General features: G+C 43.9%; 3 protein-coding genes across 3 annotated transcripts; 1 reads left to right on the top strand and 2 right to left on the bottom strand.

The window, feature by feature from the left end:
- Nucleotides 1–17: 17 nt before the first annotated feature.
- CSUI_003516 (uncharacterized protein) lies at nt 18–2,980 on the bottom strand. The gene has a single exon (XM_068063712.1). The coding sequence runs from the start codon at nt 2,332–2,334 to the stop codon at nt 2,005–2,007; it is 330 nt and encodes a 109-aa protein (XP_067924319.1). The 5' UTR covers nt 2,335–2,980; the 3' UTR covers nt 18–2,004.
- Nucleotides 2,981–6,911: 3,931 nt separating this feature from the next.
- CSUI_003515 (helix-hairpin-helix motif domain-containing protein) lies at nt 6,912–19,474 on the bottom strand. The gene is made up of 11 exons (XM_068063711.1): nt 17,495–19,474; nt 15,251–16,177; nt 14,392–14,481; nt 13,456–13,510; nt 12,552–12,696; nt 11,638–11,683; nt 10,936–11,051; nt 10,526–10,634; nt 8,532–9,626; nt 7,748–7,819; nt 6,912–7,199 (listed from the first exon to the last, which is right to left on the bottom strand). The coding sequence occupies exons 1-8, from the start codon at nt 17,752–17,754 to the stop codon at nt 10,531–10,533; spliced, it is 1,743 nt and encodes a 580-aa protein (XP_067924318.1). The 5' UTR covers nt 17,755–19,474; the 3' UTR covers nt 6,912–7,199; nt 7,748–7,819; nt 8,532–9,626; nt 10,526–10,530.
- A 145-nt stretch (nt 19,475–19,619) lies between these two features.
- On the top strand, nt 19,620–20,927 carry CSUI_003514 (uncharacterized protein; the record flags this gene model as incomplete). The annotated part of the gene is made up of 1 exon (XM_068063710.1): nt 19,620–20,927. A coding segment is annotated over exon 1 (198 nt), but the record flags the coding sequence as incomplete, so codon positions are not given.
- Nucleotides 20,928–21,004: the final 77 nt, after the last annotated feature.

Here is a 21,004-nt window from a genome sequence, read left to right as displayed (position 1 = left end):
AGCTACTTCCAAAAGACGTAAACTTTTTCATCGTGCCGGTCTTCCAGACACAAGAGAAGACGCTGGAGCATGTGAAGGTTCGCCCACGGAAAGGAGAAGAGAAAGAAAGAAGGAGAAAAGAGAAACAAGAGATCTGTTTGGATGTCTACGACTGCTACCTATTCCTGATTCGAGTCAGGGATGAGAGGAGTCAGAGAAAGAGATATGAAGAGGAGAAAGAAAGAAAGAAAGAAGAAGGAAAGGAAGAGGAAGAAGAACAAAATAAGGATGAGAAAGAAGAGGAGGAGGAAGATGAAGGATAAGAAGAGGATGTAGGCTGATCGATCGTACGAGTTCTCGCCGGGGAATCGAACCAATCGGAAAGTGAGAAGAAAGGGAAGAAGAGGAAGAAAGAAAAGAAGAAGAAGAAGCGAATGAAGTCGATGCGAAATAAGACTGGGGATGAAGCGAAGATTCGCCGGTTGAGAGAACAAGAGAATTCGAGGTGTTTCGACGAGAAGAAGAGAAAGAAGAAGAAGAAATGAAACTAAGTATAGAAAGAAAAGACGCCCTAGTCACTCTCTACACCGTTTCCCTTAATGATCGACTGGGGAGAGATATGAGAGCCCCGGCGATTGCATGCAGCTGTTGGTAGGAAAGAAACTTTAGAGAAGAGAAATCTCTCCACAGCGACGAAGTCTAAATGAACTTAGTCTCTTCAAAGCTCAAGAAAGATGGGTAGATCATCCTAACTCTTCTTGGCTCTCTTGTACAAGGACTTGACGAGCCCAATCAAGAGGCATACGAACATCCAGGCTGCTTCACGCCTTCAACAAGAGAAATACGATGAGAAGATGAAGAAAGAATAGAAAAGAAAAGGAGAAAGAAATAGACAAGAAAGGACAGAGGAAAGAAGAGAGAAAGAAGCAGAAGAAGACGAGAGTGCTTGACTTGGTTCTTGAGCGGGGGAGAAAAGCAATAAATGGAAAAGCTTTGTAGACGAAGAGAAAGATGGATTGGAGGCTCTCTATCTATCCATGTATACACATACATATATAGACTTATATATCTTCATGTGTAGACAACATGTCATAGGCTATGTAGATATAGATAGATAGAGATATTGTAGACGGGTAGACAGTGTGTAGAAGCGACTTGTGAAAGGGAGGGGTATCTCTTCCGTATAGCGTGAAGCACAGAAGTATCTAGAGAGAGACGAGAGCCTCTGTGTGTTTGAAGTGAGACAACATAAGCATTCTTGCATGTTCATAAAGAGAGATCATAATATATACCACTGCCTCCTCGCCGCTCGACACTCCTAAGCGAGATATACATGGATAGAACTACAGAAGAAGGCGACGAACTTCTCGTTTTACAGCTACATTGCGTGCTCCCACGCCTTTGCTAAGGTCGAAAAGTCATGCGGATACACATGCAAAGGAAGATAGAGGACGAAAATTTCTCGTTCCAACGTCCATACAGGATACAAAAGAGGAAGAGGGACAGAGAAGGTCTAGACAGACATCGACAAAAAAGCACAGAGGGGGGCGTGAGTGAACCACCTTCTCTCTTTAAGAAAGCGATAAAAAGGAGACGTTCTTTTGAGAAAGAAAACTATGAGATGTGGACCTCCTTCGTACCTCTAACGCATATGGATAGTTACATGCATATTCATACATCTCTATCCATATTCATCCATATTTATACATACAGACATGACAGCGATAGTCAACGGGAGAGATCTCCTGTTGAGGCAAAGAGGCTTGTTTACTTATGACTGAACTTGCTAAGTGAAGTTGTATCGAGCACACCATGCTAGACACAAGACTTCATCCGATGTACAGACAGACAGACAGACTCTCCTCCTCCACGTTCTGGAGGGGTCTCTTGAGAAGAAAACAGAAAAGAAGGAAAGAAAGACGGTTGCATGTGAGCGACAGAGAAAGGACTGTTTGGACGCGCCAAGCGGAAGAAGAGAATTTGGGAGACTTGGGGGGTTTCTATCGAACGGTTCAACGAGCTTTCTCAGATCTGTCGGATCGATTTCGACGGAGGAAAACAAGAATATGAAGAAGACAAAAGAAATAAAGAGGACGGAGCGGAGATTATTACCCAGGTCTGAAAGAGAAGCAAACCGGATTCTTGTATTGGGAGAGGATTCCGATTCCTAACAAAGCAAAGCTGACTTTTGAAAAGAATTTGAAGAACACGAAGGCTCAGAAGGAGACGATAGATGAATGTGTGCTGCGATCGCGAGAAACGACGGAGAGGAGAAAAAGGAAGTTCGTTGACTTTCCTGGAAGCGGGATCTGTGAGTCTTCTTAGAGCGAGATTGTGAAGAAGTCGAGGCGGCATAGATCAGAGGACTGATGTAAGAGAAGACTGTTGAAGAGAAGAAAAGATAGAAAAGAGATGAGAAGTAGTAAAACTTGTCTTCAAGCTAAGATAAATCAGTGGAGAAAAACCTAGAGAAATCTGCACAGGTCTTGTTTGACCTCGGGCGAGACTCGACCTTTCGCCTGTTTGGCTGACGAGAGTTGCGAAAAGATGGACGACAGGCAACAATCGAAGCCTCAAGAAAGTTCAGAAGAGTAGCGGATGAATTCTTGACAGAAGACTAGCTGTGACTGAGGGGCTACCACAACCTCTCTGCATCTAAATTAGAAGCAACGGAAAGAACGACGCGAGAAGATGAAAATGGCGACAAAGGATAAAAGGATTCGCGAGAATTTCAAGCAGTTCGATGAAAGAAAGAATGCTGGCACGTCGGCATGAGAATCTAAATCCGTCGGCACGACCGGCGCTGCGTCTTCTCTCGACCTCTTTCACAAAAGCCTAAATAGAGGTTGTAGATGAGCTACCACGAAAAGTCAGGAGAAGCCGATGACTTCCCCTTGATAGCATAAAAGAAGCCCAGCACGCAGACAGACTTGACAAAGTCGATTCACTCACTCATACTCGATGTGGTCCGCTGTTGAAGTTGCTGGGTCAGACAAATTCCTCGAATCTTGGAGAAGACATCTCGGCAAGCTGACATGTTCCAACGCTTTACCCGAGTACACAGAAGCTTCCATGAGCCAAGGCGCTGCTGGGGAAAATCTATTGGGGACGGGTTTCTCTTCGAATTCCTAGAAAGTATCACGATACGAGACGACTGGGATAAACACTCGACGATCCAAAACAGCTAGCTGTGCAGGCACGTCTTTCCAGTGGCATGCAGACATTTCAGCTAGCCCGCCCCGAAAGTCATCCATCCAGCGTGTTTTCTCCGGTATACAGTTACCCTGGGCATTCATGACCTCCCCTTGTTTCTCTTCCGTTGGGTTTCCCGTATCTAAGCACGCCAAACATCGCTCTTTGCTTCCGTAGCCCTTGCGTTCCATGGGCTTCGCAACTCTTACCAACGCTCGGATCATACACAGAGGCCTTTCCTTCAAGGCACCGTGTGTGTCAGTTAAAAGGAGACGGAACGCAGGCGGATAAACATCGAGCTCACCGCCTCCTGCTGAACTACGCGTTCCACACAAGCGTTGAGTCATGAGGAGAAAAAAGGAACCAAATGATCTGATACCTGGAGAAAAGATCTGCTTGTACAGAGGAAATCCACTGTAATCCATACTCATTACCAGCTCCCTAACTATCGCAGTTAGGCTTCACCAGTAGCGGACAGCCAGCATGCATGGTAGGTGTGCACGAGCTTCCGGAGAGGCTGAGCTTTTCTTCTCCTTCAGAAAGACTCGCCTTCTATGTGGAGGGAAAGTTCACGCACAGTCCAATGCATCAGAAAGAGCCCACAGACACATCCGTATGGCACCCTTGTACACTTGAACCTCGCAGAGGTCGTATGACGTAAGCCAAGGTCCTACGAATCCTGTGATAGAACAATCGCAGCTCCTGTCAATTCGGGCGCTTGGGACCTTTCAAAGAAACGACACAAACTGTCCTGGACGACAGTAGTGCTTTCTGTGCACAGAGAAGAAGACTTTAGTATGTAGGAGAGTGAGGATGCAGCGCGCCTACTCTGAAGAGCTCTGCATTGCTGGACAGCTGGCGGATCCCGCCAAGAGACGGGTGACTCCGATCCGACACCCCTTCGTGCATAGAGTAAGATTGTAGACAGGGCGTCCGGGTGGCAGGGCTCTCTACGTCTGTGACGGTTGACCTCGGCGGACACACTGTGTAAATAGTTGCCGTTACGTCAAGGTTGATGGATAACGAATGTATTTGCCTTGAAGTACTAGTCTTATGATCTTGAGAAAAAACGAATCCGCTGAGACTATTCACTCGAGGCATAACATTGAAGCAAGCTTGGTAACTTAGTTGCTGAATGAACATTTTCTTGTCAGTACAGTAGAATGGGCGAAAACTGTTTTCAGGTCTCCTGGACGACTTCTTTCCTCTATGAATAACGAAGTACACTTCCATCAGCTCATGCTTTCACGCAGCCCCTTCACATTTCTCCGAAAGGACGAGCACGGATTCCTGATCAGAGGTAGCTTTTGCCTGTTGGTTTTCTCGTGCTGCATGAACACAAACTCGGTCTCTTCCTATCACCATGGCTAAGAGCGGGACAAAAAGCTAGACTTTCGCATTTCTATGCTTCTCTGTGTAAAAGCAGAGCTGAGGTGGACCATAGCAAGAACAAGAAAAGACTCGCTCGCTCGCTTTTCCTGTCACTAAAGAAGGCTTTTCCGCTGTCGTCGATTTTCGCACCTCTCCATCCAGTCAGTCTATCACAGAGTGTCTTGCCAGGTGAAAGAACGACGAACGGAGTTATTCAACTTGAGATACACCTACTGATTGATTGCATTGTAACGAAGTTGTTAAGCGAGTCCTTTTTGCAAAGAGAGACCACTGACACGACTCTGGAATACTACGTTCTTTCTCTCGCCTACTCAAACGTCCGACTTATCCATCAACGAAACTCCTCTGACCTCGCCATGACAAGAGAGGAACGAGAGAGAGCTCCTGATGTGTGGAACATAAGGGGAAAGATGACCTCTCCCGTTGAAACAGAGACAGGAAGATCCTATCACGCTAAGAGAGTGAAAAGACGGAGCCTAGAACGATACTAAGAAAGAGTGTCAGTCACCTCCCGCAGCCTGGTTTTCTCCCTTGACTTTCTTGAGCCGTGATCTTACACCCTCCTTGAGAATGCTAAGACGAGCAAAGCGAGACAAGGGGGCTAGATTCCCGAGTCTAATTGGATCTAGATAGGTTTCAAATGAAATAGCCCATGCATGCGCGAAGCACTCAGGACACTCTTGAAGAGAGCTCTCTTGATGTGAGAGAAAGAGAGACAAAGAGTTTCTTCCTTCTCTCTTTCCATCAAGATCGATTAACATCTAAACAACTCAAGACGGGCCAAAAACGTAGACAACCTGACAAGTCAATGGATGGAGAGATCAAAGACAAATAGATAGATAGATAGGTAGATAGATAGATAGATAGACTGAAGATGGAGAGACTGGATACAAAAGTAGATTCAAGTAGATAGATTCAAGAGAAATAGACATACTAAAGATAGATTGAATACCGATATATGGATAGATGAAAGATAGCTAGATACACTAAAGCTGAATATTTAGACTGAAGACGAATCGAGTCAAGAGAGACAGATGAAAGATAGATAGATAGACTGAAGAGAGACAGATCGAAGATCGACATCTACGCCATCAAAAGAACACCTGCCGGCATATGTATCGAGTCTCCTTGCAAACAAGTCTCCGCTCTCTTCCTTTTATTCACCGAATCGGACCACCCTCCTTCATATCCTCCTCCTCCTTCTTCTTCTTCTATCACCTTTCTTTAGCTTTCCTTGAGCCAAGACTTTCTAGTAACCTTTCACATCGCCTTCGATTCCGTACGAACTTCTTGAACGCTTCAAGAGCTTTCCTTGTATAAGTCGAATGACAGGCCTCCTACGGACAAAGCAAGCCAGTGAGAAACAGGAGCCACCCGTCAACACGTCTCTTCTCTAACTCAAACAGAGGGAGAAAAGTCCAGCGAAGATAGGAACAAGATAGAATCGTCTTATCTTACATAGAAAGCCTCGTATCGATCTCTACAGTTTCTTTTCTTTTGGAAACCCATCTGACCTCCTCGGCTGGAGTTTCTTTTGACTACAGAAGAAGATGAGTAAATGGGCAAAGAAGCACTCTCATTCTTCACTTCGCAGGAGGCAACGAAGAGACGTCTAAGAAGTGAATAGAAGACTTGTTCTACTCTTGCACTTTTCCAGGGCCTTCTCTCCTCTTCTCGAATGAATCCAATCGGAGTTGATAAAGCGACGGACGATGATCCCCCTCTCAAGATTTACACTCTACTTTTAGAAGCCACTCCGTGGGCACGTCAAGAGATAGAGATACGTGACACGAGTTCTTATGAAAGAAAGGTATAGATGTACGCATAGATAGATGATCTTTCAGTGGGTAAGCCACTGGGTTGTACTGCGAAGATAGTAACAACGGCGAGAGAGGATAAGAAAAGGTCGTGTGCTTGAACTAGGAGATCTCCACGACTCTCTGAGGTGAATGGCGAGAGATGCGAGCGGCAGGTTAATCGGATGAAGAGAAAGAACATCCTTCCTTGGCTATGGATGTATCGTGTCCTTTTCTAATCGATTTGGAGAAGAAACGGAATGAATGAGAAACTCCATTGTTGTCTACTCTATGTCATATCCAACTGCTACTCTCACCTACATCACGAGAAACATTTCCTCACTAGTACCCCTTCTACATCTAGAGTTGTTGATTGAAATTGCAGAGTGTCTATACACCAGAAACCTTGCGTTACCTTCGTGTTCTCTTTCTTAGCAAGCGCATGCATGACCATATCCATATATACACCGTCCCAAAGAGTCCCTTCAAAGTGCTTCAGATGGTTCCTCTCTTCCTCTTGAAAAATTATCCCAGACATCTATCTCTCTTCAGTCAAATAGGCCGACTTCTTACAGGTACTTTCGAGACAGATAGCCATTGAAGATTCCCAGGATCTGTCTTCGTGAGATGTTCTCGGGTGACTCCATTCTTCTCTTTCTCTTTTCTTTCTTCTTTGACTTGACGGAGAAAAGACTCCTGCGATTCACGTTCTTCTTCAAGGGGGCAAGAGGAGTGCATTCTTCTCATCGAGGAATGAGCCCTCCCCTTGCATGATAAGTCACACCAATACACCTGGAGTGTATGCTGAACGTGACTGAAGATGTGAACTACTTCGCCTGCCTGGAGAAAGAACAGAGAAAGAAGACACTCAAGAAAGATTTCACAAAGAGAGGGAAAGGATTTGAAGCTATAGATCTCAAGAGCCGCACGTCTTCTCAACTCTTTTCTTTCTCGAAGAAGAATAAGAAGGAAACTCGTTTTGAGGAGAAGAAAAAGGAGAAGTGTTTTCTTCACCGGAGGTGCATTTCTCCGACAGAAGGGAAAGATTCGCTAGCGATTGATACATGTGAAGAGAAAGAAGAGAGACAAGAAACACTCTCCCTCTTCTTCAATCTATTCAAGCCCGGATTCTCAGGATCTCCTCCGAAAGCTTCTCCTATGAGTCTCTTGCAGGTCTTTTTCTTCATTCTTCATTCTTCTTCTTTGCATCTGTGACTTCATCTAAGAGAAGTTAACGCACAAATCTAGATCTGTTTATTCTTATCTTTCCTTCTCTTTTCTTCTCTCACCCCTCTTTGCATCTTAGTCTTGTCTATCGCCTGCTATCAAACGTGTCTCTGTCTGTCTGTCTGTCTCTGTCTCTGTGTCTCTCTTCGTTTCGTTCTTACAAACTTGATCTGATGAGGGCTATACATCGAGCTATCCACTCCCAAGGTGGAAAGGAATTCCTTGATACGAGGCTGAAACGAAAGAAGAAGAAAAGAAAAAGAGGAGATAGAAAGATTAAAAATGGACAGATAGATAGATAGATAGACTGAAGAGAGATAGAAGCAAGATAGACACACAGCAAAGATGGATAGATAGATTCAAGATGATAGATGGAGAATACGTATGTGCTAAGACTGTAGATATTCACCTTGGTGGTTCTCCCCTTCTCTTTGTAAAGACACACACATTCCATCATTCCTTTACACTTGAGCTCCACATGATCTATCACTAAAAAGAAGAAGAGGAAAGGAGCACTTTGGTCCTCCCCTTGCACCTTTCCTTTCCCTTGCCTCCTTGTCTTAATGTTAAGGCTTGTGCTACTGACTTCTCTCTTCGAAGGTTTCTTCATAAGAAAGAGAGAAAGAGAAGAGAAGAAGAAGAGCGATCAAAGACACAGCAAAGAAATCTCTTCCTGTCATTTCCGTTGCTCTCCTCCCTATTCTCTCTAAGAACGCGACAACTACGACACAGTGTCTACGGGATATGAAGAAAAAAGATCTAGACCTCCGAACAAAAGACGATGAGGGAGCTGCAATAAGGTCAAGATAGGAGCACGGCAGAGGGCTGGAGAAATCCTTTAAGGCGCAGATGAAAGACGAAAAGAAAGAAAGAAAGAAAGACCAGCCACAGCATGAGCTTGATCTTCCTGTTTTATCATAAGAGAGAAGAGACTGTTTATCTTACCACGAGGAGATGTGAAGCAAAGCCTTTCTCAGAAGTACACAATGGAGATGAAGAAGAGCGAGCTGATCTTTCTCTCTTTCCTTTCTTACAGGAAGAAGAAGAAGCTGCTTCATCTTTCTTTAATTCACCTATTCTCGTTCCTTTCGTCCTATGAACTGACGAGGGGCTACGGAAAGAAGAAGAAATTTCTTTCTCTTCGTCATCTTCTTCGATTTCCTCCTCCTGAGAAAGTAAAGATGTATGGAATCCATTCAAGGAAGAAAGAAGATCGCATGCCCTTTGCCCATCTCCCTTCTTCACCTTCTCTTCTTGTTGTTCTTCTTTATTCTCTTCCTTTCTAGGAGAAGACGTCGAGTGGCTCCCCTCTTCTTCTTTATCTTTATGAATCTGCGAAACGGGGGAAAATTTCGGAAAGGACAGCTTTGAAGAAGAGAGAGAAAGAAGGCTTCTTTCTCTCTTGTTTTCGGTACAGGAAGGAGAAGCTTCTCCACGTGAGACAGTTGAGGTCCATAGAAAGCTAGGTATTTCTAACTCTCCAGCTAATAAACCCGTTGAAGGTCGACGTCTTAGAAGAACTTCATACTCTTCTTCTTCTTCTTTTTCCTCTTCTTCTTCTTTCAAAAGACTTCCCTCATCACCGAGGTTTTCTTCTATCGCTCTTTCTTCTTTCTTGTCTTTCTCCTTCAGGAGTCTTTTTCTTTCTTTCATATCTTTCTGCTTTTTCATGTCCTTCTCTCTTGACAGAGATGTCTCTTCATAGATGCCCTCCAAATTCTCCTTCCTACCTTCTCCAGACTTTCCACGACGAAAGGGCGAGACTTCACGTTGGGCAGAAGAAGAAGAAGAAAGAGAGTTGACTCCAGGTGTATGTACACCTGCATCTCTATCCCGACATGCAGTAGGAGAAAGCTCTTGTTGGTCTGATGATGAGGATGAATTCTGACTACGACGAATAGGAAGAGAAGGAGAAAGCTGAGATAAATTTCGAGAAGATCTAGTTATACATATAGCTATATACGTTTCGATGGGTCGACAGTTTTTCTTCTCGACTTTCTTCAAAGGATAGGCTGCCTCTTGAGAGTCTCTTATCGCAGCCTAGGAGCAAAAGAGAAATGCAAGAAGAAAGAAGAAAAAGAAAGATCAATTGAAGTGAAGAAAAACAAGGACAGAATACGGACAGCATGATATGATATATATATATATATACATGCATGTTTCTCCCCAGCTTCTCTTCTGTCTAAGAAGTATCTACCTATCTGTCTAGACAGGCATATCTTTGTACCTACCTATCTATGTTTAATCTATCTCTCCATATGTTGGTATTCTGTAAAGGTGAGTCTAGAGAAGAGCATCGATCCCGTGACTTGAATGAAATGCTTTCCTGTCGAAACGTTCAGTTTAGATCCACTACGCTTCTCTATAGATCTTCCTCTATCTTTCGATAGATAGACTACAGAACCTATGTAATGTCCAGACAGTTCTCTTCTCTTCTCTTCTTCTTTTTCTCTTGCAAGAAGAGAGAAGGAAAGACTTGTCGTTTCGTCGTATTTATCTGTCTGGAGGGGGTCTTTTTATATTGTCGTGCGCGCCAACAGTAGCTTAGGCGTAGTGCATTCATACAACGTCAAAGCCAACTCTCCCTCATGATGAGAAGACAGTCTAGTCTTTCTATGAAAAAGAAAGAAAACAAGAAGTGAGAGAGAAAGAGAGAATGAGAAAGACAGAAAGAAAGAGATGAGAGAGAGAAAAAGAAATGAGAGAGAAAGAGAGAACGAACTACAGAGTTGAAGGCTTCGATGGATGTAGATAGACAGACATGCGTTGTTCTCACGTCTCCTCATGCTTGAAGAGAAAGATAGAGATCTTTCATGCCTACAACGAACTTCCTCTTGAGGAAAAAGATCTCCTAAGGAGAAAGAGGAAGAAAAAGAGGCTCAGAAGGTGTCGCATGAAATCTATTTTTCTCTTTCATCTATCCACCACATCCACCCTACCTCAGCTATAGCAAGAGGAGAGCAGACAGAACAATCCTCCGAATGATTGCCACGTCGAAGCTCCAGGCCCTCTTTCCTCCTAGCTTCACTGTATATACAGCAGAACTGCCTGACTGAAGGGAAAGCAGACGACGTAGACATACATACACACCAAACAGCAGACATCTTTATAACTTCCTCTTGGATCTACACATCCCTCACCCTAAGGCGAGCAAAAGCACAGCAAGAAGAGGAAGAGTAAGCTCCATGAAAAGAGACGAAAAAGAAGAACTAGGCAGACACATGCAACCGGCGACAGTTAGATACAGAGAAGACGTCTTCACTGTCTACGTCAGCAAAAAAGAAGAAGAATCTCCCAGCAGGAGACAGAGAAGAAGAAGAAGAGAGGAGCAGTCAGTTCGCCTTCTCACCTGGGCAGGACAAGCAAGAAGGGGCGCGGGGGGAGCAGAGCGTAGCGCCAAGTTCAATGAGAGCCTCGGCTGACGCACCCGGGTGACCCGGGTGGAGGAGATAAAACATCCACTCGCTGACGAAGAAGAAAGGACAAACGAGGAAAAGAAAAAGAAGAAAAGACAGAGACAAAGAAAGAAGAAAGAAAGTCACGAAACAGAGAGATGGCTCTCACAACACTACTGGAAGTGTTTGAAGGATCTGTTTCGAGAGAGCTATATACCAACACTAGGGTGATAAAATACAGACGAAGATAGATAGATAGATTAGAGATAGATAGATTAAAGGTAGATAGATAGAAAGATACGTCTGTCTATCTACCTTTGGTAAGACAGACAGACAGACAGGACAAAGATCGATAGAGAGGTCTACCTATCTATCTGTCTGTGATCTTAGTGTGTATTTCTTTATTCTACACATGCGAACAAGAAGTGAAGGAGGGACTCGCGACTTTTGTGGCTGTGCCAGGGGCAGAAGAGAAGAGAAACACCGTCAGCATGGCAAGCTTTTCCACTTTCTTTCATAGATCCTCTTCTACATCTATAGAGACAGCTGCCCCCAGCAGCCATCGAGATTTATACGCGTTTAGAAGGAGAAGAGATGTCTCCTCAAGGCAGATGTACATCTGTATATACACCCGAGTAAGTAACGAACCAACTCACTTGCAGATATCACTCAAGGATCGACTATTGGCTGTTGCTGCAAAGCCTGAGAAAGAGAAGAGAAGAAAAAGAAGAAAAGCAGGAAGAAAAGAGAAAGAAGAACAATCTATACACGAGCTCTTAGAGAGCCTTGTCTGTCTCTTCTACGTGAATCTAGAGGGAAGTCATTGGTGCATCTTCTTGGAGACACCTGCACTAAAAAGACGATCAGAAGAAGACTACAGAGAAAAAGGCCAAAACATCGATAGATAGATGAGAAGAAAAGATCTTAGCTGAGGAAGGTAGCTGAAAGATACTTCTCTTATCTTCTTCCTTATGTCTGAGAAAGCCAAGAAATGTGGACAGGCAGACAGACTGTAGATAGATAGATAACTTAAAGATAGATAGAGAGATTAAAGGCAGATAGATAGAGAGATAAGGGACTAAAGAAAGAAAGAAGAGGGGAGTATGGTATTCCTGGTAGGAACACATTTCTTGTATGTATTTAAGTCTTGGGTGCTTAGAGGCCCCCTGCTATAGTTTGGAGGGATTGTTAACTAGTGGAGACGAGACGCAGGACTTCTACAGCAAGGACTTATCGAACTCACACCACGAGTCTCTTCACCTACACAAAGTCTGTCAAATAACAGCCACTATGATGATGGCGACGATGACTACCCATCCACCTATCTATCTTTAATCTATCTTTGATCTATCTATCTTTAATCTATCTTTGATCTATCTTTAGTCTATTTACCTATCTATCTGTCTTCTATCTATCTATCTCCTTATCTGTCTTTAGGCTACATGGCTATCTGATGTGTGTTGAATCTATCTAGTCTAAGAAGAATATACGTATGTCATACGATGACCAAGAAAAGCAGCAACAGTAGGAGGAAGATGAGGAGAGGCGGATGAAGAGAATCCGAGAGTACCTCCTAGTCGGCTGAGAAGTCTCAAGACATTTCCGTCGACTGCTGAAGCTCGTTGATTAAAAGCCAAGGCCGTGATCGAACCTGCTGTATAGGGACCTATCCCTGGGATCTTCAGCAGAAGATGCTTTGTATCACTTCGAGGCAACTTGGGGAGATGAGAAACGAAAAGAAAAAAGAGGAACACACACGCATGCACAGAACAGTAGAAATAGAATGAAGACATCTAGGGGTTGGACGAGGAGACGAGCAGAAGAGAATAAGGAGAGAGGGAGAGGACGTATCCAAGATAGATAAAGAAGAAGAAGAAACGGAGAGACAAGAAGAGTGAGAGAAGATCAATCACGAAGAAAAACAATTAGGCGGCAGAGGTGTATGTGAAGGGCGAATGGAGAGAAAGAAGAAACGAAGTAGTCTAAGAAGAAAGACGGTCTTCGAGAGAAAGGAGAAAAGCTCAAGGAGAGCCCAAGCCCTACACCCTATGTATGTACAACTACGTACGTATGAATCTATGTATACGTATGTATGTATGAATATGTATGTATGCATGTATATGCATGCATGTAGATGGGACACCATAAAGTCCCAGTCTCTTCAGTGGGTGTCGAATCACCTTAGAGAGCGAGAGGAGAAAATCTCGTTAGTAAGAGAGAAAGGCCTCTAAATTCTTGCAATGCCAACAAGGGAACTTCATACACGACCTTCGTCTAGCAGCACCGGCGGCCCTTCTTTCATAGAGAAGACACGAAAGCCTTTCTCTCTCTTTCACCTCCTAAGAAAGTCTCTTCTGAAGATACATGCTATTCTCTCCCAAGATAAGAGATTCAGAAGAAGTCGCATCCAGGGCAAAAGAGGAGACAAGGAGAGATAAGAACCTTTCTACCTCTCTCTCTCTCTCTCCACCTACCTCTCCATCGAAGTCTCTCACTAGAGTCTTGGCACCTTCAAGCAACTGTCTTGCTCTGTATCAAGAAGATGTATAGAAACACAGACAACGAGAAAGACATCGAGGACGAGACGAGAGCTTTTCCAAGAAGAAGAAGAAAGATGATAAGACAGGTCATGAGCTGTTCCTTGGAGGGAAGAAGGAGTTTGAAAGGCTTCCCTTCACACCGCAATGGACTTCCACAGAGAAAGGTAAACAATTCGGAGGAGATCTTTCTATAGCATCTGTCTGTACATATAGAGAGATAGATAGGTAAGCTTAGATCGTTACGAATGATCTCTCTCTATCCTCTGATTTGACACTTCAATAGATGGACGGCCTTGTTGAATTAAGGCGAGAAAAGAAGAGAGAAAAGGAAGCAACAGATGGGATGACCTTCCTTTCTTCTTTCCCTCCCCCCCCCCTGCCTCTCCTCTTGACAGGCTGGTTAATGAAAGTCCCAGGTGCCTCCCTGGCTTGACGGATTTCGAGTGGAAATCTTAGATGAAGGGATTGTCTAAGAAGACGTGCCTATCGTTCATGATCTTCATTAAGCGAGAAGCAGAGAAAAGATCTAGAAAGAAGAGGAAGAAAACACATCGAGATATGGATAGAGAAAGAGAGACAAGTGATAGGCAAGAGAACCAAGTTTCCCTGGAGGTCCTTCTATCGAAAGATTCGAGGAGCTTGTCGCCCTCTTAGTCTTATCTCGTACAAGAATAGAAATCCCTCCTATTTCACGATGATAGACAGAAAGGCAGAAGATTCTTTTAGAGAGACAAATAAAGATAGATAGGAGAGAAAGAAAAGAAGCCACAGAAAGGAAACGATCTTTGAGGTAGCAGTGTATAAGGCTTCTCAGGAATAGATCTATATTTACTTGAGATGTTCACAAAGAAAGAAAGAAAAGATGCATACCGGCGATAATAGCCTAGACCACTCCACATCTGTTGTACATCTTCAACAGATGCCTCTGCTAAAGCCCGAACGGTTGGCCACCGCCTCATCCTAGGAAAGACAAAAGAGGGGGGGGAGAAGAAGAACAAGAGAGAAAGGAAAAAACATTTTCTCTCTTTCTCTGTATGGAGGATGAAGAGAAGGGACATATCTAGACTATACAGCCAGAAGAGAAAGAAGAGGAAAGACAAGCGCGGGCGTTTGCTTCTATCGTCTGTCTCCCTGTCTATGAGTTCCGACATAGCAGCGATCCACACACATGCTAGCCAGGCTGTCTGCTGTATATACCTCCCCCCCTCTCTCTCTTTTTAGAGAAAGGAACCATCTAAATGGCATACCACATATGATATTCATCGATCAAGGAAAGACGAAAAATCGTCCTTTCTTGCAAGGAGCATGAAGGGCCCCTACGTCGTGATAGACGAAGCGAAGGAGAACGGGGGGGTGCGAGTGAGAGGAAACACGTTCTCGCCGTCTTCTTCTTCTAGGGGGAGGAGGAGGAGGAGGAGAGCATCGAACGTCATGGGGCCCGCAGCCTCGTCTGTATGGACGTCTGAACAGGTATGTACCGATGTATCTGTAGGAAGATTTTCGTATAGGTGAGTATGAATATCTACGAGTACCCATGTATGCATATGAATATGAAGATGTATGAAGACGTATGTATGTCCGCGTGAATATGGATGTATGAATATCTATGTACGTATGCATATATGTATGTATGAAGATGTGTGACTAGGAAGATTTATGTACGTGTGGACGTGTATGCCTACATATGTATGCCTATGTATGTGTTTCTATGTGTTGGGTCCCCTCGTACCATTTTTGCCAGAAGTGAATGACCGTAGAGGCCTGCGTTTGTTGAAGCATCACCTCACTAACCCAAACGCCGTAAGACCCGACCACTCCAAGCCTCCTTTCAAAACTCTCCTTCAACTCTTGAGATACATGACGAAAGTCACGCGAATTCTCCCTCCTATTCTTCTCTTCACGAGGTGACACCTCCTCGCTAGTCTTTTCTCCTGAACCGCATTCTTCATGTCTTCTTTTAGTCGCAGCAGCAGATAACGAAGACATGCAATTTAGAGATGTCTTGCCTCCTCGAGAAGAAGAAGAAGATACAGAGGAGCCTCGAGACGAGGTATGGCTTTGGGAGACAGGGGGGATGTGTTCCGAAGCTGACGAGAGAAGAGAGCTTGCTTCTTGTGAAGAAGAAACATCAATAGAAAGAGAAGTTCGAGAAGGAGGAGGAGGAGAAGAAGAAGAATCGTCAGTAAGAGGAGAAGAAGGAGAAGAAGAAGAAAGAGATATAAGACCGTCTTGAAGATGGAGTGGTGACGCTGTTACATGGGGAGCTGCTGAAGTAGAAGGTGTCACTGCAGAAGAACCAGGAGAAGAGAGGATAGATGAAGAATTCATTTCTCTTTCGTCTTCTCTTGACTGTGGCTTTTCTTTCTTCCCAAAGAAAGATAAAAGACTTGGTGTAGAAGTGTTCCCCTTCTTGCATGAAAGACTTCCTCTTCTTCTCTTATTCGATAGTAGCGGCCCTTGGATACCCTTCCCTGCGCTGCTCCTCTCACTGGCTTGACGTGTATCACTCCAAGAAGTAAACGGCGGCGAATCACCCCTAGAAGAAGAGAGAAAAGAAAGAAGAAGTACGGCAGCAGCAGCAGCAGGAGACAAAGGAAGGAACGTTTCTCTTTCTCTCTCCGTCAGGATGACTTCTATATCTTCTACACATCGATGTCTATAGAAGACCACCACCTCAGTAACGCAGGGAGAAGCAGCGAGAAAGCATGAGAAAGAAAAAGAAAAGAGAAGAAGAGAAACGCGAGTACGAGATTTTAGATATAGACAGACATATATGCATATACAGGAGTTTAGGGTTTCTATCTAGAGCAAAAGACAAAGGAAAGAAAGAAGAATCTACACGTGATAGATGAGATTTCAGGAGGCTCCAAGAAGAAGAGAACGGAGAGAGCGACTGGCAATAGTAGGTGTCTCCTACATGAATGGAAGTTCTAGGTCACTCTATGAAGGATCTCTAAAGGTTGCTATAGAGAGAGGGAAAGAGAGAGAGAGAGTGGACTTGCAATGAGGGTGAAAGAAGGAGTGTTTATGTCTCCTTATCTTGCGACGGTTGTCTTGGGGGGCAGCGCTGCGTAAGAATAGGAAAGGAAAGGAGATACTACTTGAAAGGCCTCATTCGATGGAACTATCATCGGGTAGGATAATATAGACATAAGCGTATATGAAAAGATATACATGTACATACATATCAGTGTATATATGTAAAGTATGTACATATCAGCATAGTACATCTGTATACATCTCTATATCCACTTGTTTCTAGGCTGAGAGATATTCCTCTCCAACGTAGATAGCTCGGCATGACTTCCTTCTAATAGTCCCTCCTCGATGTGGCATTATACCGTACATAAATTGACATACATACATACATATTCATACAGACACATACATATTCACACATACATATACATACATAGATAGATATTCATACATACAGAGTCATCTAAGATAGGGTCTTTGACTCGAAGCTACCCCCGCAACTCCACCCTAAGAGAGAGGTCAAGAAGGAGAGAAGTTCTCCTAGCTATCTTTCTCTTTATCAACACCATGAAGTTCAAGAAATCCGATAGAGATATCTAGGTTGGGCAAAGAACTCGTCCTTCTCCTCAACTCCTGCTACTGTTTCTTCCCCTGCTCCTCCTAGGAGCGATAGTCGTCGTTGTTGTGGAAGAGATGCCATAGACTGTCTATACACACTGAGCCCTTTCCCTTACATCTGGCATACAGACACTTGTACAAAGGTAGAGATATATGGATAGATCTACATAGATACATAGTAGAAAGGCTTGTAGATAGATGGACTAAAGGTAAATAGATAGATGAATATCTGTGGCTACGTAGATAATGAAGTATTTCAGAAGGCTAGGAGTTCGTAGAGAATGTCAGGTGATTTGGAGAGGAATCTTCGTCTCTGTGAGTTAGAAAAGAAGTGAAGAATTATTTTTTCCTTCTCTTCTCTTCGTTCACTCCCTACCTCCATGGAAGTTTGCGGCGATGCTTGTGAAACCAAGTAAGAAGAGATTCACGAAAAGCCTGAAGTTTCTGAGGAGAAGAAAGAAGAGAGAGATGATACCGACAACATACACCGCAGTCTTCGCACACTCTCTGCAGGCTTCCCCAGTCTTCTATCTCGCATGGTAAAGAACCGTTGCAAGTCGAAGGAAGGCAAGAAGAAGAAGAAGGAGAAGAAGGATGTCTTTGTCGTCGTTGTGGCTTGTTGTTTCTCTCCTCCATGATGGTTATGTGTGTGTTTCTTCAAGAAGGAAGATAGAAATCTTTCTATGTATCTTTCTCTATCTGTCGTACATGAAAGAGAAGAAGAAGAAAGAAAAGGAGTGTCTTCTTGTTCTTCTTCTTTTCCTTCTGCCGGCGAGCATGCGCTAGCAGGGCCTCTTGCCCCCCCCTTGAATGTCGTGGGGTGGGCCAGCCAGCCAGCCAACTACTACTACGACGACGACTGCTACTCCAGCCCCCCTTGCCGCCGCCTAATTCATCCTGCACTCACGAGTTTTGTGTGGGGTGAGAGGGGGGCCTCACTGTGCATGAGGCACATCAGCGTGAAAGAAGCCTCTTGCCCATTTTCGGGAGACTTCGAGTGCTCGACACGCGAAAGAAAAAGAAGAAAGTCGCCCTTCTGCTTGGTCGAAACTTCTTCGCCTAGCTCTGAGGAGTTCTCTGCAGTCCCCTCTCTCTCTTCTGCTCTCCCTTCAGACCCCTTTCATCTTACGTAGGAAGAGGAAGAGGTGGAGGAAGAGGAGTTGTGCTTCTTCAGCAAGTTTCTTTCATCCACCAAAAGAAAAAGCACCTCTCCCCAACTATTCTTCTTTCTCTTGTTCCCCTTCTCTCTTCCTCCTCTTCTTCTTTCTCTTTGTCTTTCTCTGCTTCTTCTCTCTCTATTCTTCTTCTTCTTTCTCTTCTTTGTAGAGGGTTTCTTGAAGTTATTTCTTACTTTGCTTCATTCCTTCCATCTCTTTCCTTCTACTTAGAAGCTGAAGAGAAACTACTTCAAGCTATGAGGAAGAGAAAGGTGTATAAGTGAAGAAGAGAAAGAAGTCGTTGTGACCAGACCTTCCCTCTCTCTCGTTTCAAAATAACTTGATTCTTTCTTATCGTGATCTTCTCTGTTGGTTTCTCTTCTCGTGTTCCTCTCTGTCGTCTTAACTAGTAGAGAAGAGAAAGGAAGAAATAAAGCACTCAATAGAGGAGAGAGACGGGCGGAGACAGACAGAAGAAGATAAGAAAAAGATGAAGAAGAAGAAAGAAAGAAAGAAAGAAAGAAAGAAAGGGAAGAAAGAAAGCGAGAAGAAGCTCGTGAGAGGTTGGAGATGGAGGAAGAATGAGAAAGAAAAGAAAGAGCTCACCCCTCCTGCAGTTCTCTTATCAAGAGAGGGGGGAATGAGAGGGATAGAAGGCCTCGAGAAGAGGAAACAAGAAGACAGCTTAAAGCAGCATACAAGAGAAGAACTTGAAAGATTTCCTATAGGAATGGAGAGAAGCGCTTCAAGGGGGAGAAGACGCAAAACAGAAATATAGCAAGGAGATAGGAGGATAAAAGATAGCAGTGGAGACGTGTATAATGAATCACCTCTATCTCTGAACGGAAAGAAGAAGAATAGGAAAGCTCTCTTTGTGGCTCTCGAAGAGAAAGAAATTCACGCCAGTCACAGTCGTAGGTCGGCAGAAGCAACTGGAGAGAAATTAAAGAAGAAAGAGAAGAAGTCTCGCTATTAGAGAGAGGTGAAGAAGAAGAAGAAAGAGAAGTAGATAGATAGCTTCTGTCCGTTCTTTACAGAGAGATGCGTTTCTTGTCTTGCATGGTTTCAAGAGAGAATAGGGCACATGACGCAGAGCTTCCCTTTGATCTATCTTTCTCCTAGAGATGGATTCCTTCTCTCTTCTATCGATCCTTTATTTTCGAATCTTTTCCTCTTTTTTTTTCTTCTCTAGTTAACTCTCGATGAAAGAGTTCTTTCCTTCTTTTCCACAGAATGAAAAGTCGTCGTCTCCTCTCCCTTGCTAGCTGTGACCTGTCTCTCCCTCTCTTTCTCTCCCGCCTTCTAAGTGTACGGCTGAATCTAACTCTCCAGTGCATGCGAAGAAAGACAGTGATCGTGGTGGAAAGAGGCGGGAGAAGGCGAAACAACACAAAGAAAGATAAAGAAGCTTCTGCGCCTAAGAAAGAAGTTGCTTTGATAAGAGAGGACTGAAGCGATCCGACGATTCTTGTTTGTTAGGTGAGCTGTCGCCAGGAAATAGCCTCTTTTTCTTTCTTTTGAAGAGCGAAGTAACGTCAACAAGAGTAAGAAAAACACCTCCTTTTCTTTCATCTTCACCCAGGAGACGACGAAGAAAGAAAAGACGAAGAGAGAAAGAGAGAGAGAGCAGTTGAAGATGAGGAAGAAGAGGAGATGGAGTGATTGATTGGCTGGTCTTGAGGAGATCGTTTCGGAGGAATTGAGAAGAAAGAACGCACACTCTGTTGCTTCAGTCGCAGTTTTCTCCTTTGTGTTTCTTTTCTTGTCTCCTTCTTCGCTATCCAGCTAACCTGAAGAACTCACGTCGTCTTATTCTCTTCCTATCTTGTTGTCGTTCCACTGAAAGAAAGAATCAGCTTTCTTCTCCGATGCCCCAAACAAAGGAGGGATGCGGACCGACCAGCAATCTTTCTTTCTCTTTCAAGAACAAAGAGAAGCCCGAGGTCTCTCGGTTAGCTAAGAGACTCTCCTGAGACGTCCATTCTCCTCTCCTTCTTTCTTTCTTCTTCACTGACATAGGTCTTTCTCCTGTTCGTTTGCTTCAGACGATGTCCCTTTTACATTCCACTCCAAAGGCTAGGCTTTTTTTCTGATTCTTCGTCATTTCTCGGCTTTATTTCTTTCTTCCTTCTAGCTTTTCGTCTTTCTTTTTCTTTCTCCTGACTCTCCAACTGACATGGTTGTGAACATGATTTGAAAACAAGGTCTGTGGCCTTTCTCTTCTCTCTCTTTCGCCGGGTGGTGACGGGGTTGAAGGGGAGATCTTCTTCTTCTTTTTCTCCTCCTTCCTTTTCCTCTAGGGACTTCCTACATCATCATACGTACATGCCGATTGGCTCCTTTCTTGGGGGAATCTCTAAGAGATGATCTTTTTCTCTTCTTTTTCTTGAAACCCTCATGTCTCTCGATTTGCTCTATGGTCGAGTGTCAAGCTTGTATCTACCTAGGCATTGAATGGACAGAAAGACTCCAGATGCAGTTGATATTTTTTGCGGTGTATTTTATGAAGACACACATCACACAGTCGTCTCCCTTCTTCTCTCTCTTTCTCTATGTCTCTACAGATATGTAGATAGATATAGCTGGAAATCTCTGTTTCTTTGCCCGTCCCTTCAAGTCTTCTTATCAGTTCGTTTTTTCCTGTCTTTGCCCTTCTTTCTCTTCTTCTCCTATCCAAGGATCTTCTTGGTGTTCTCTCTTTTTTCTGTTTTCTTTCTCTCTTCTTTCTT

This window comes from Cystoisospora suis (assembly GCF_002600585.1).
Source record: "Cystoisospora suis strain Wien I chromosome Unknown contig_1582, whole genome shotgun sequence".
Classification (NCBI taxonomy): domain Eukaryota; phylum Apicomplexa; class Conoidasida; order Eucoccidiorida; family Sarcocystidae; genus Cystoisospora; species Cystoisospora suis.
The sequence above is the reverse complement of the archived record's forward strand: the minus strand, read 5'-3'. Positions and strand labels throughout refer to the sequence as shown.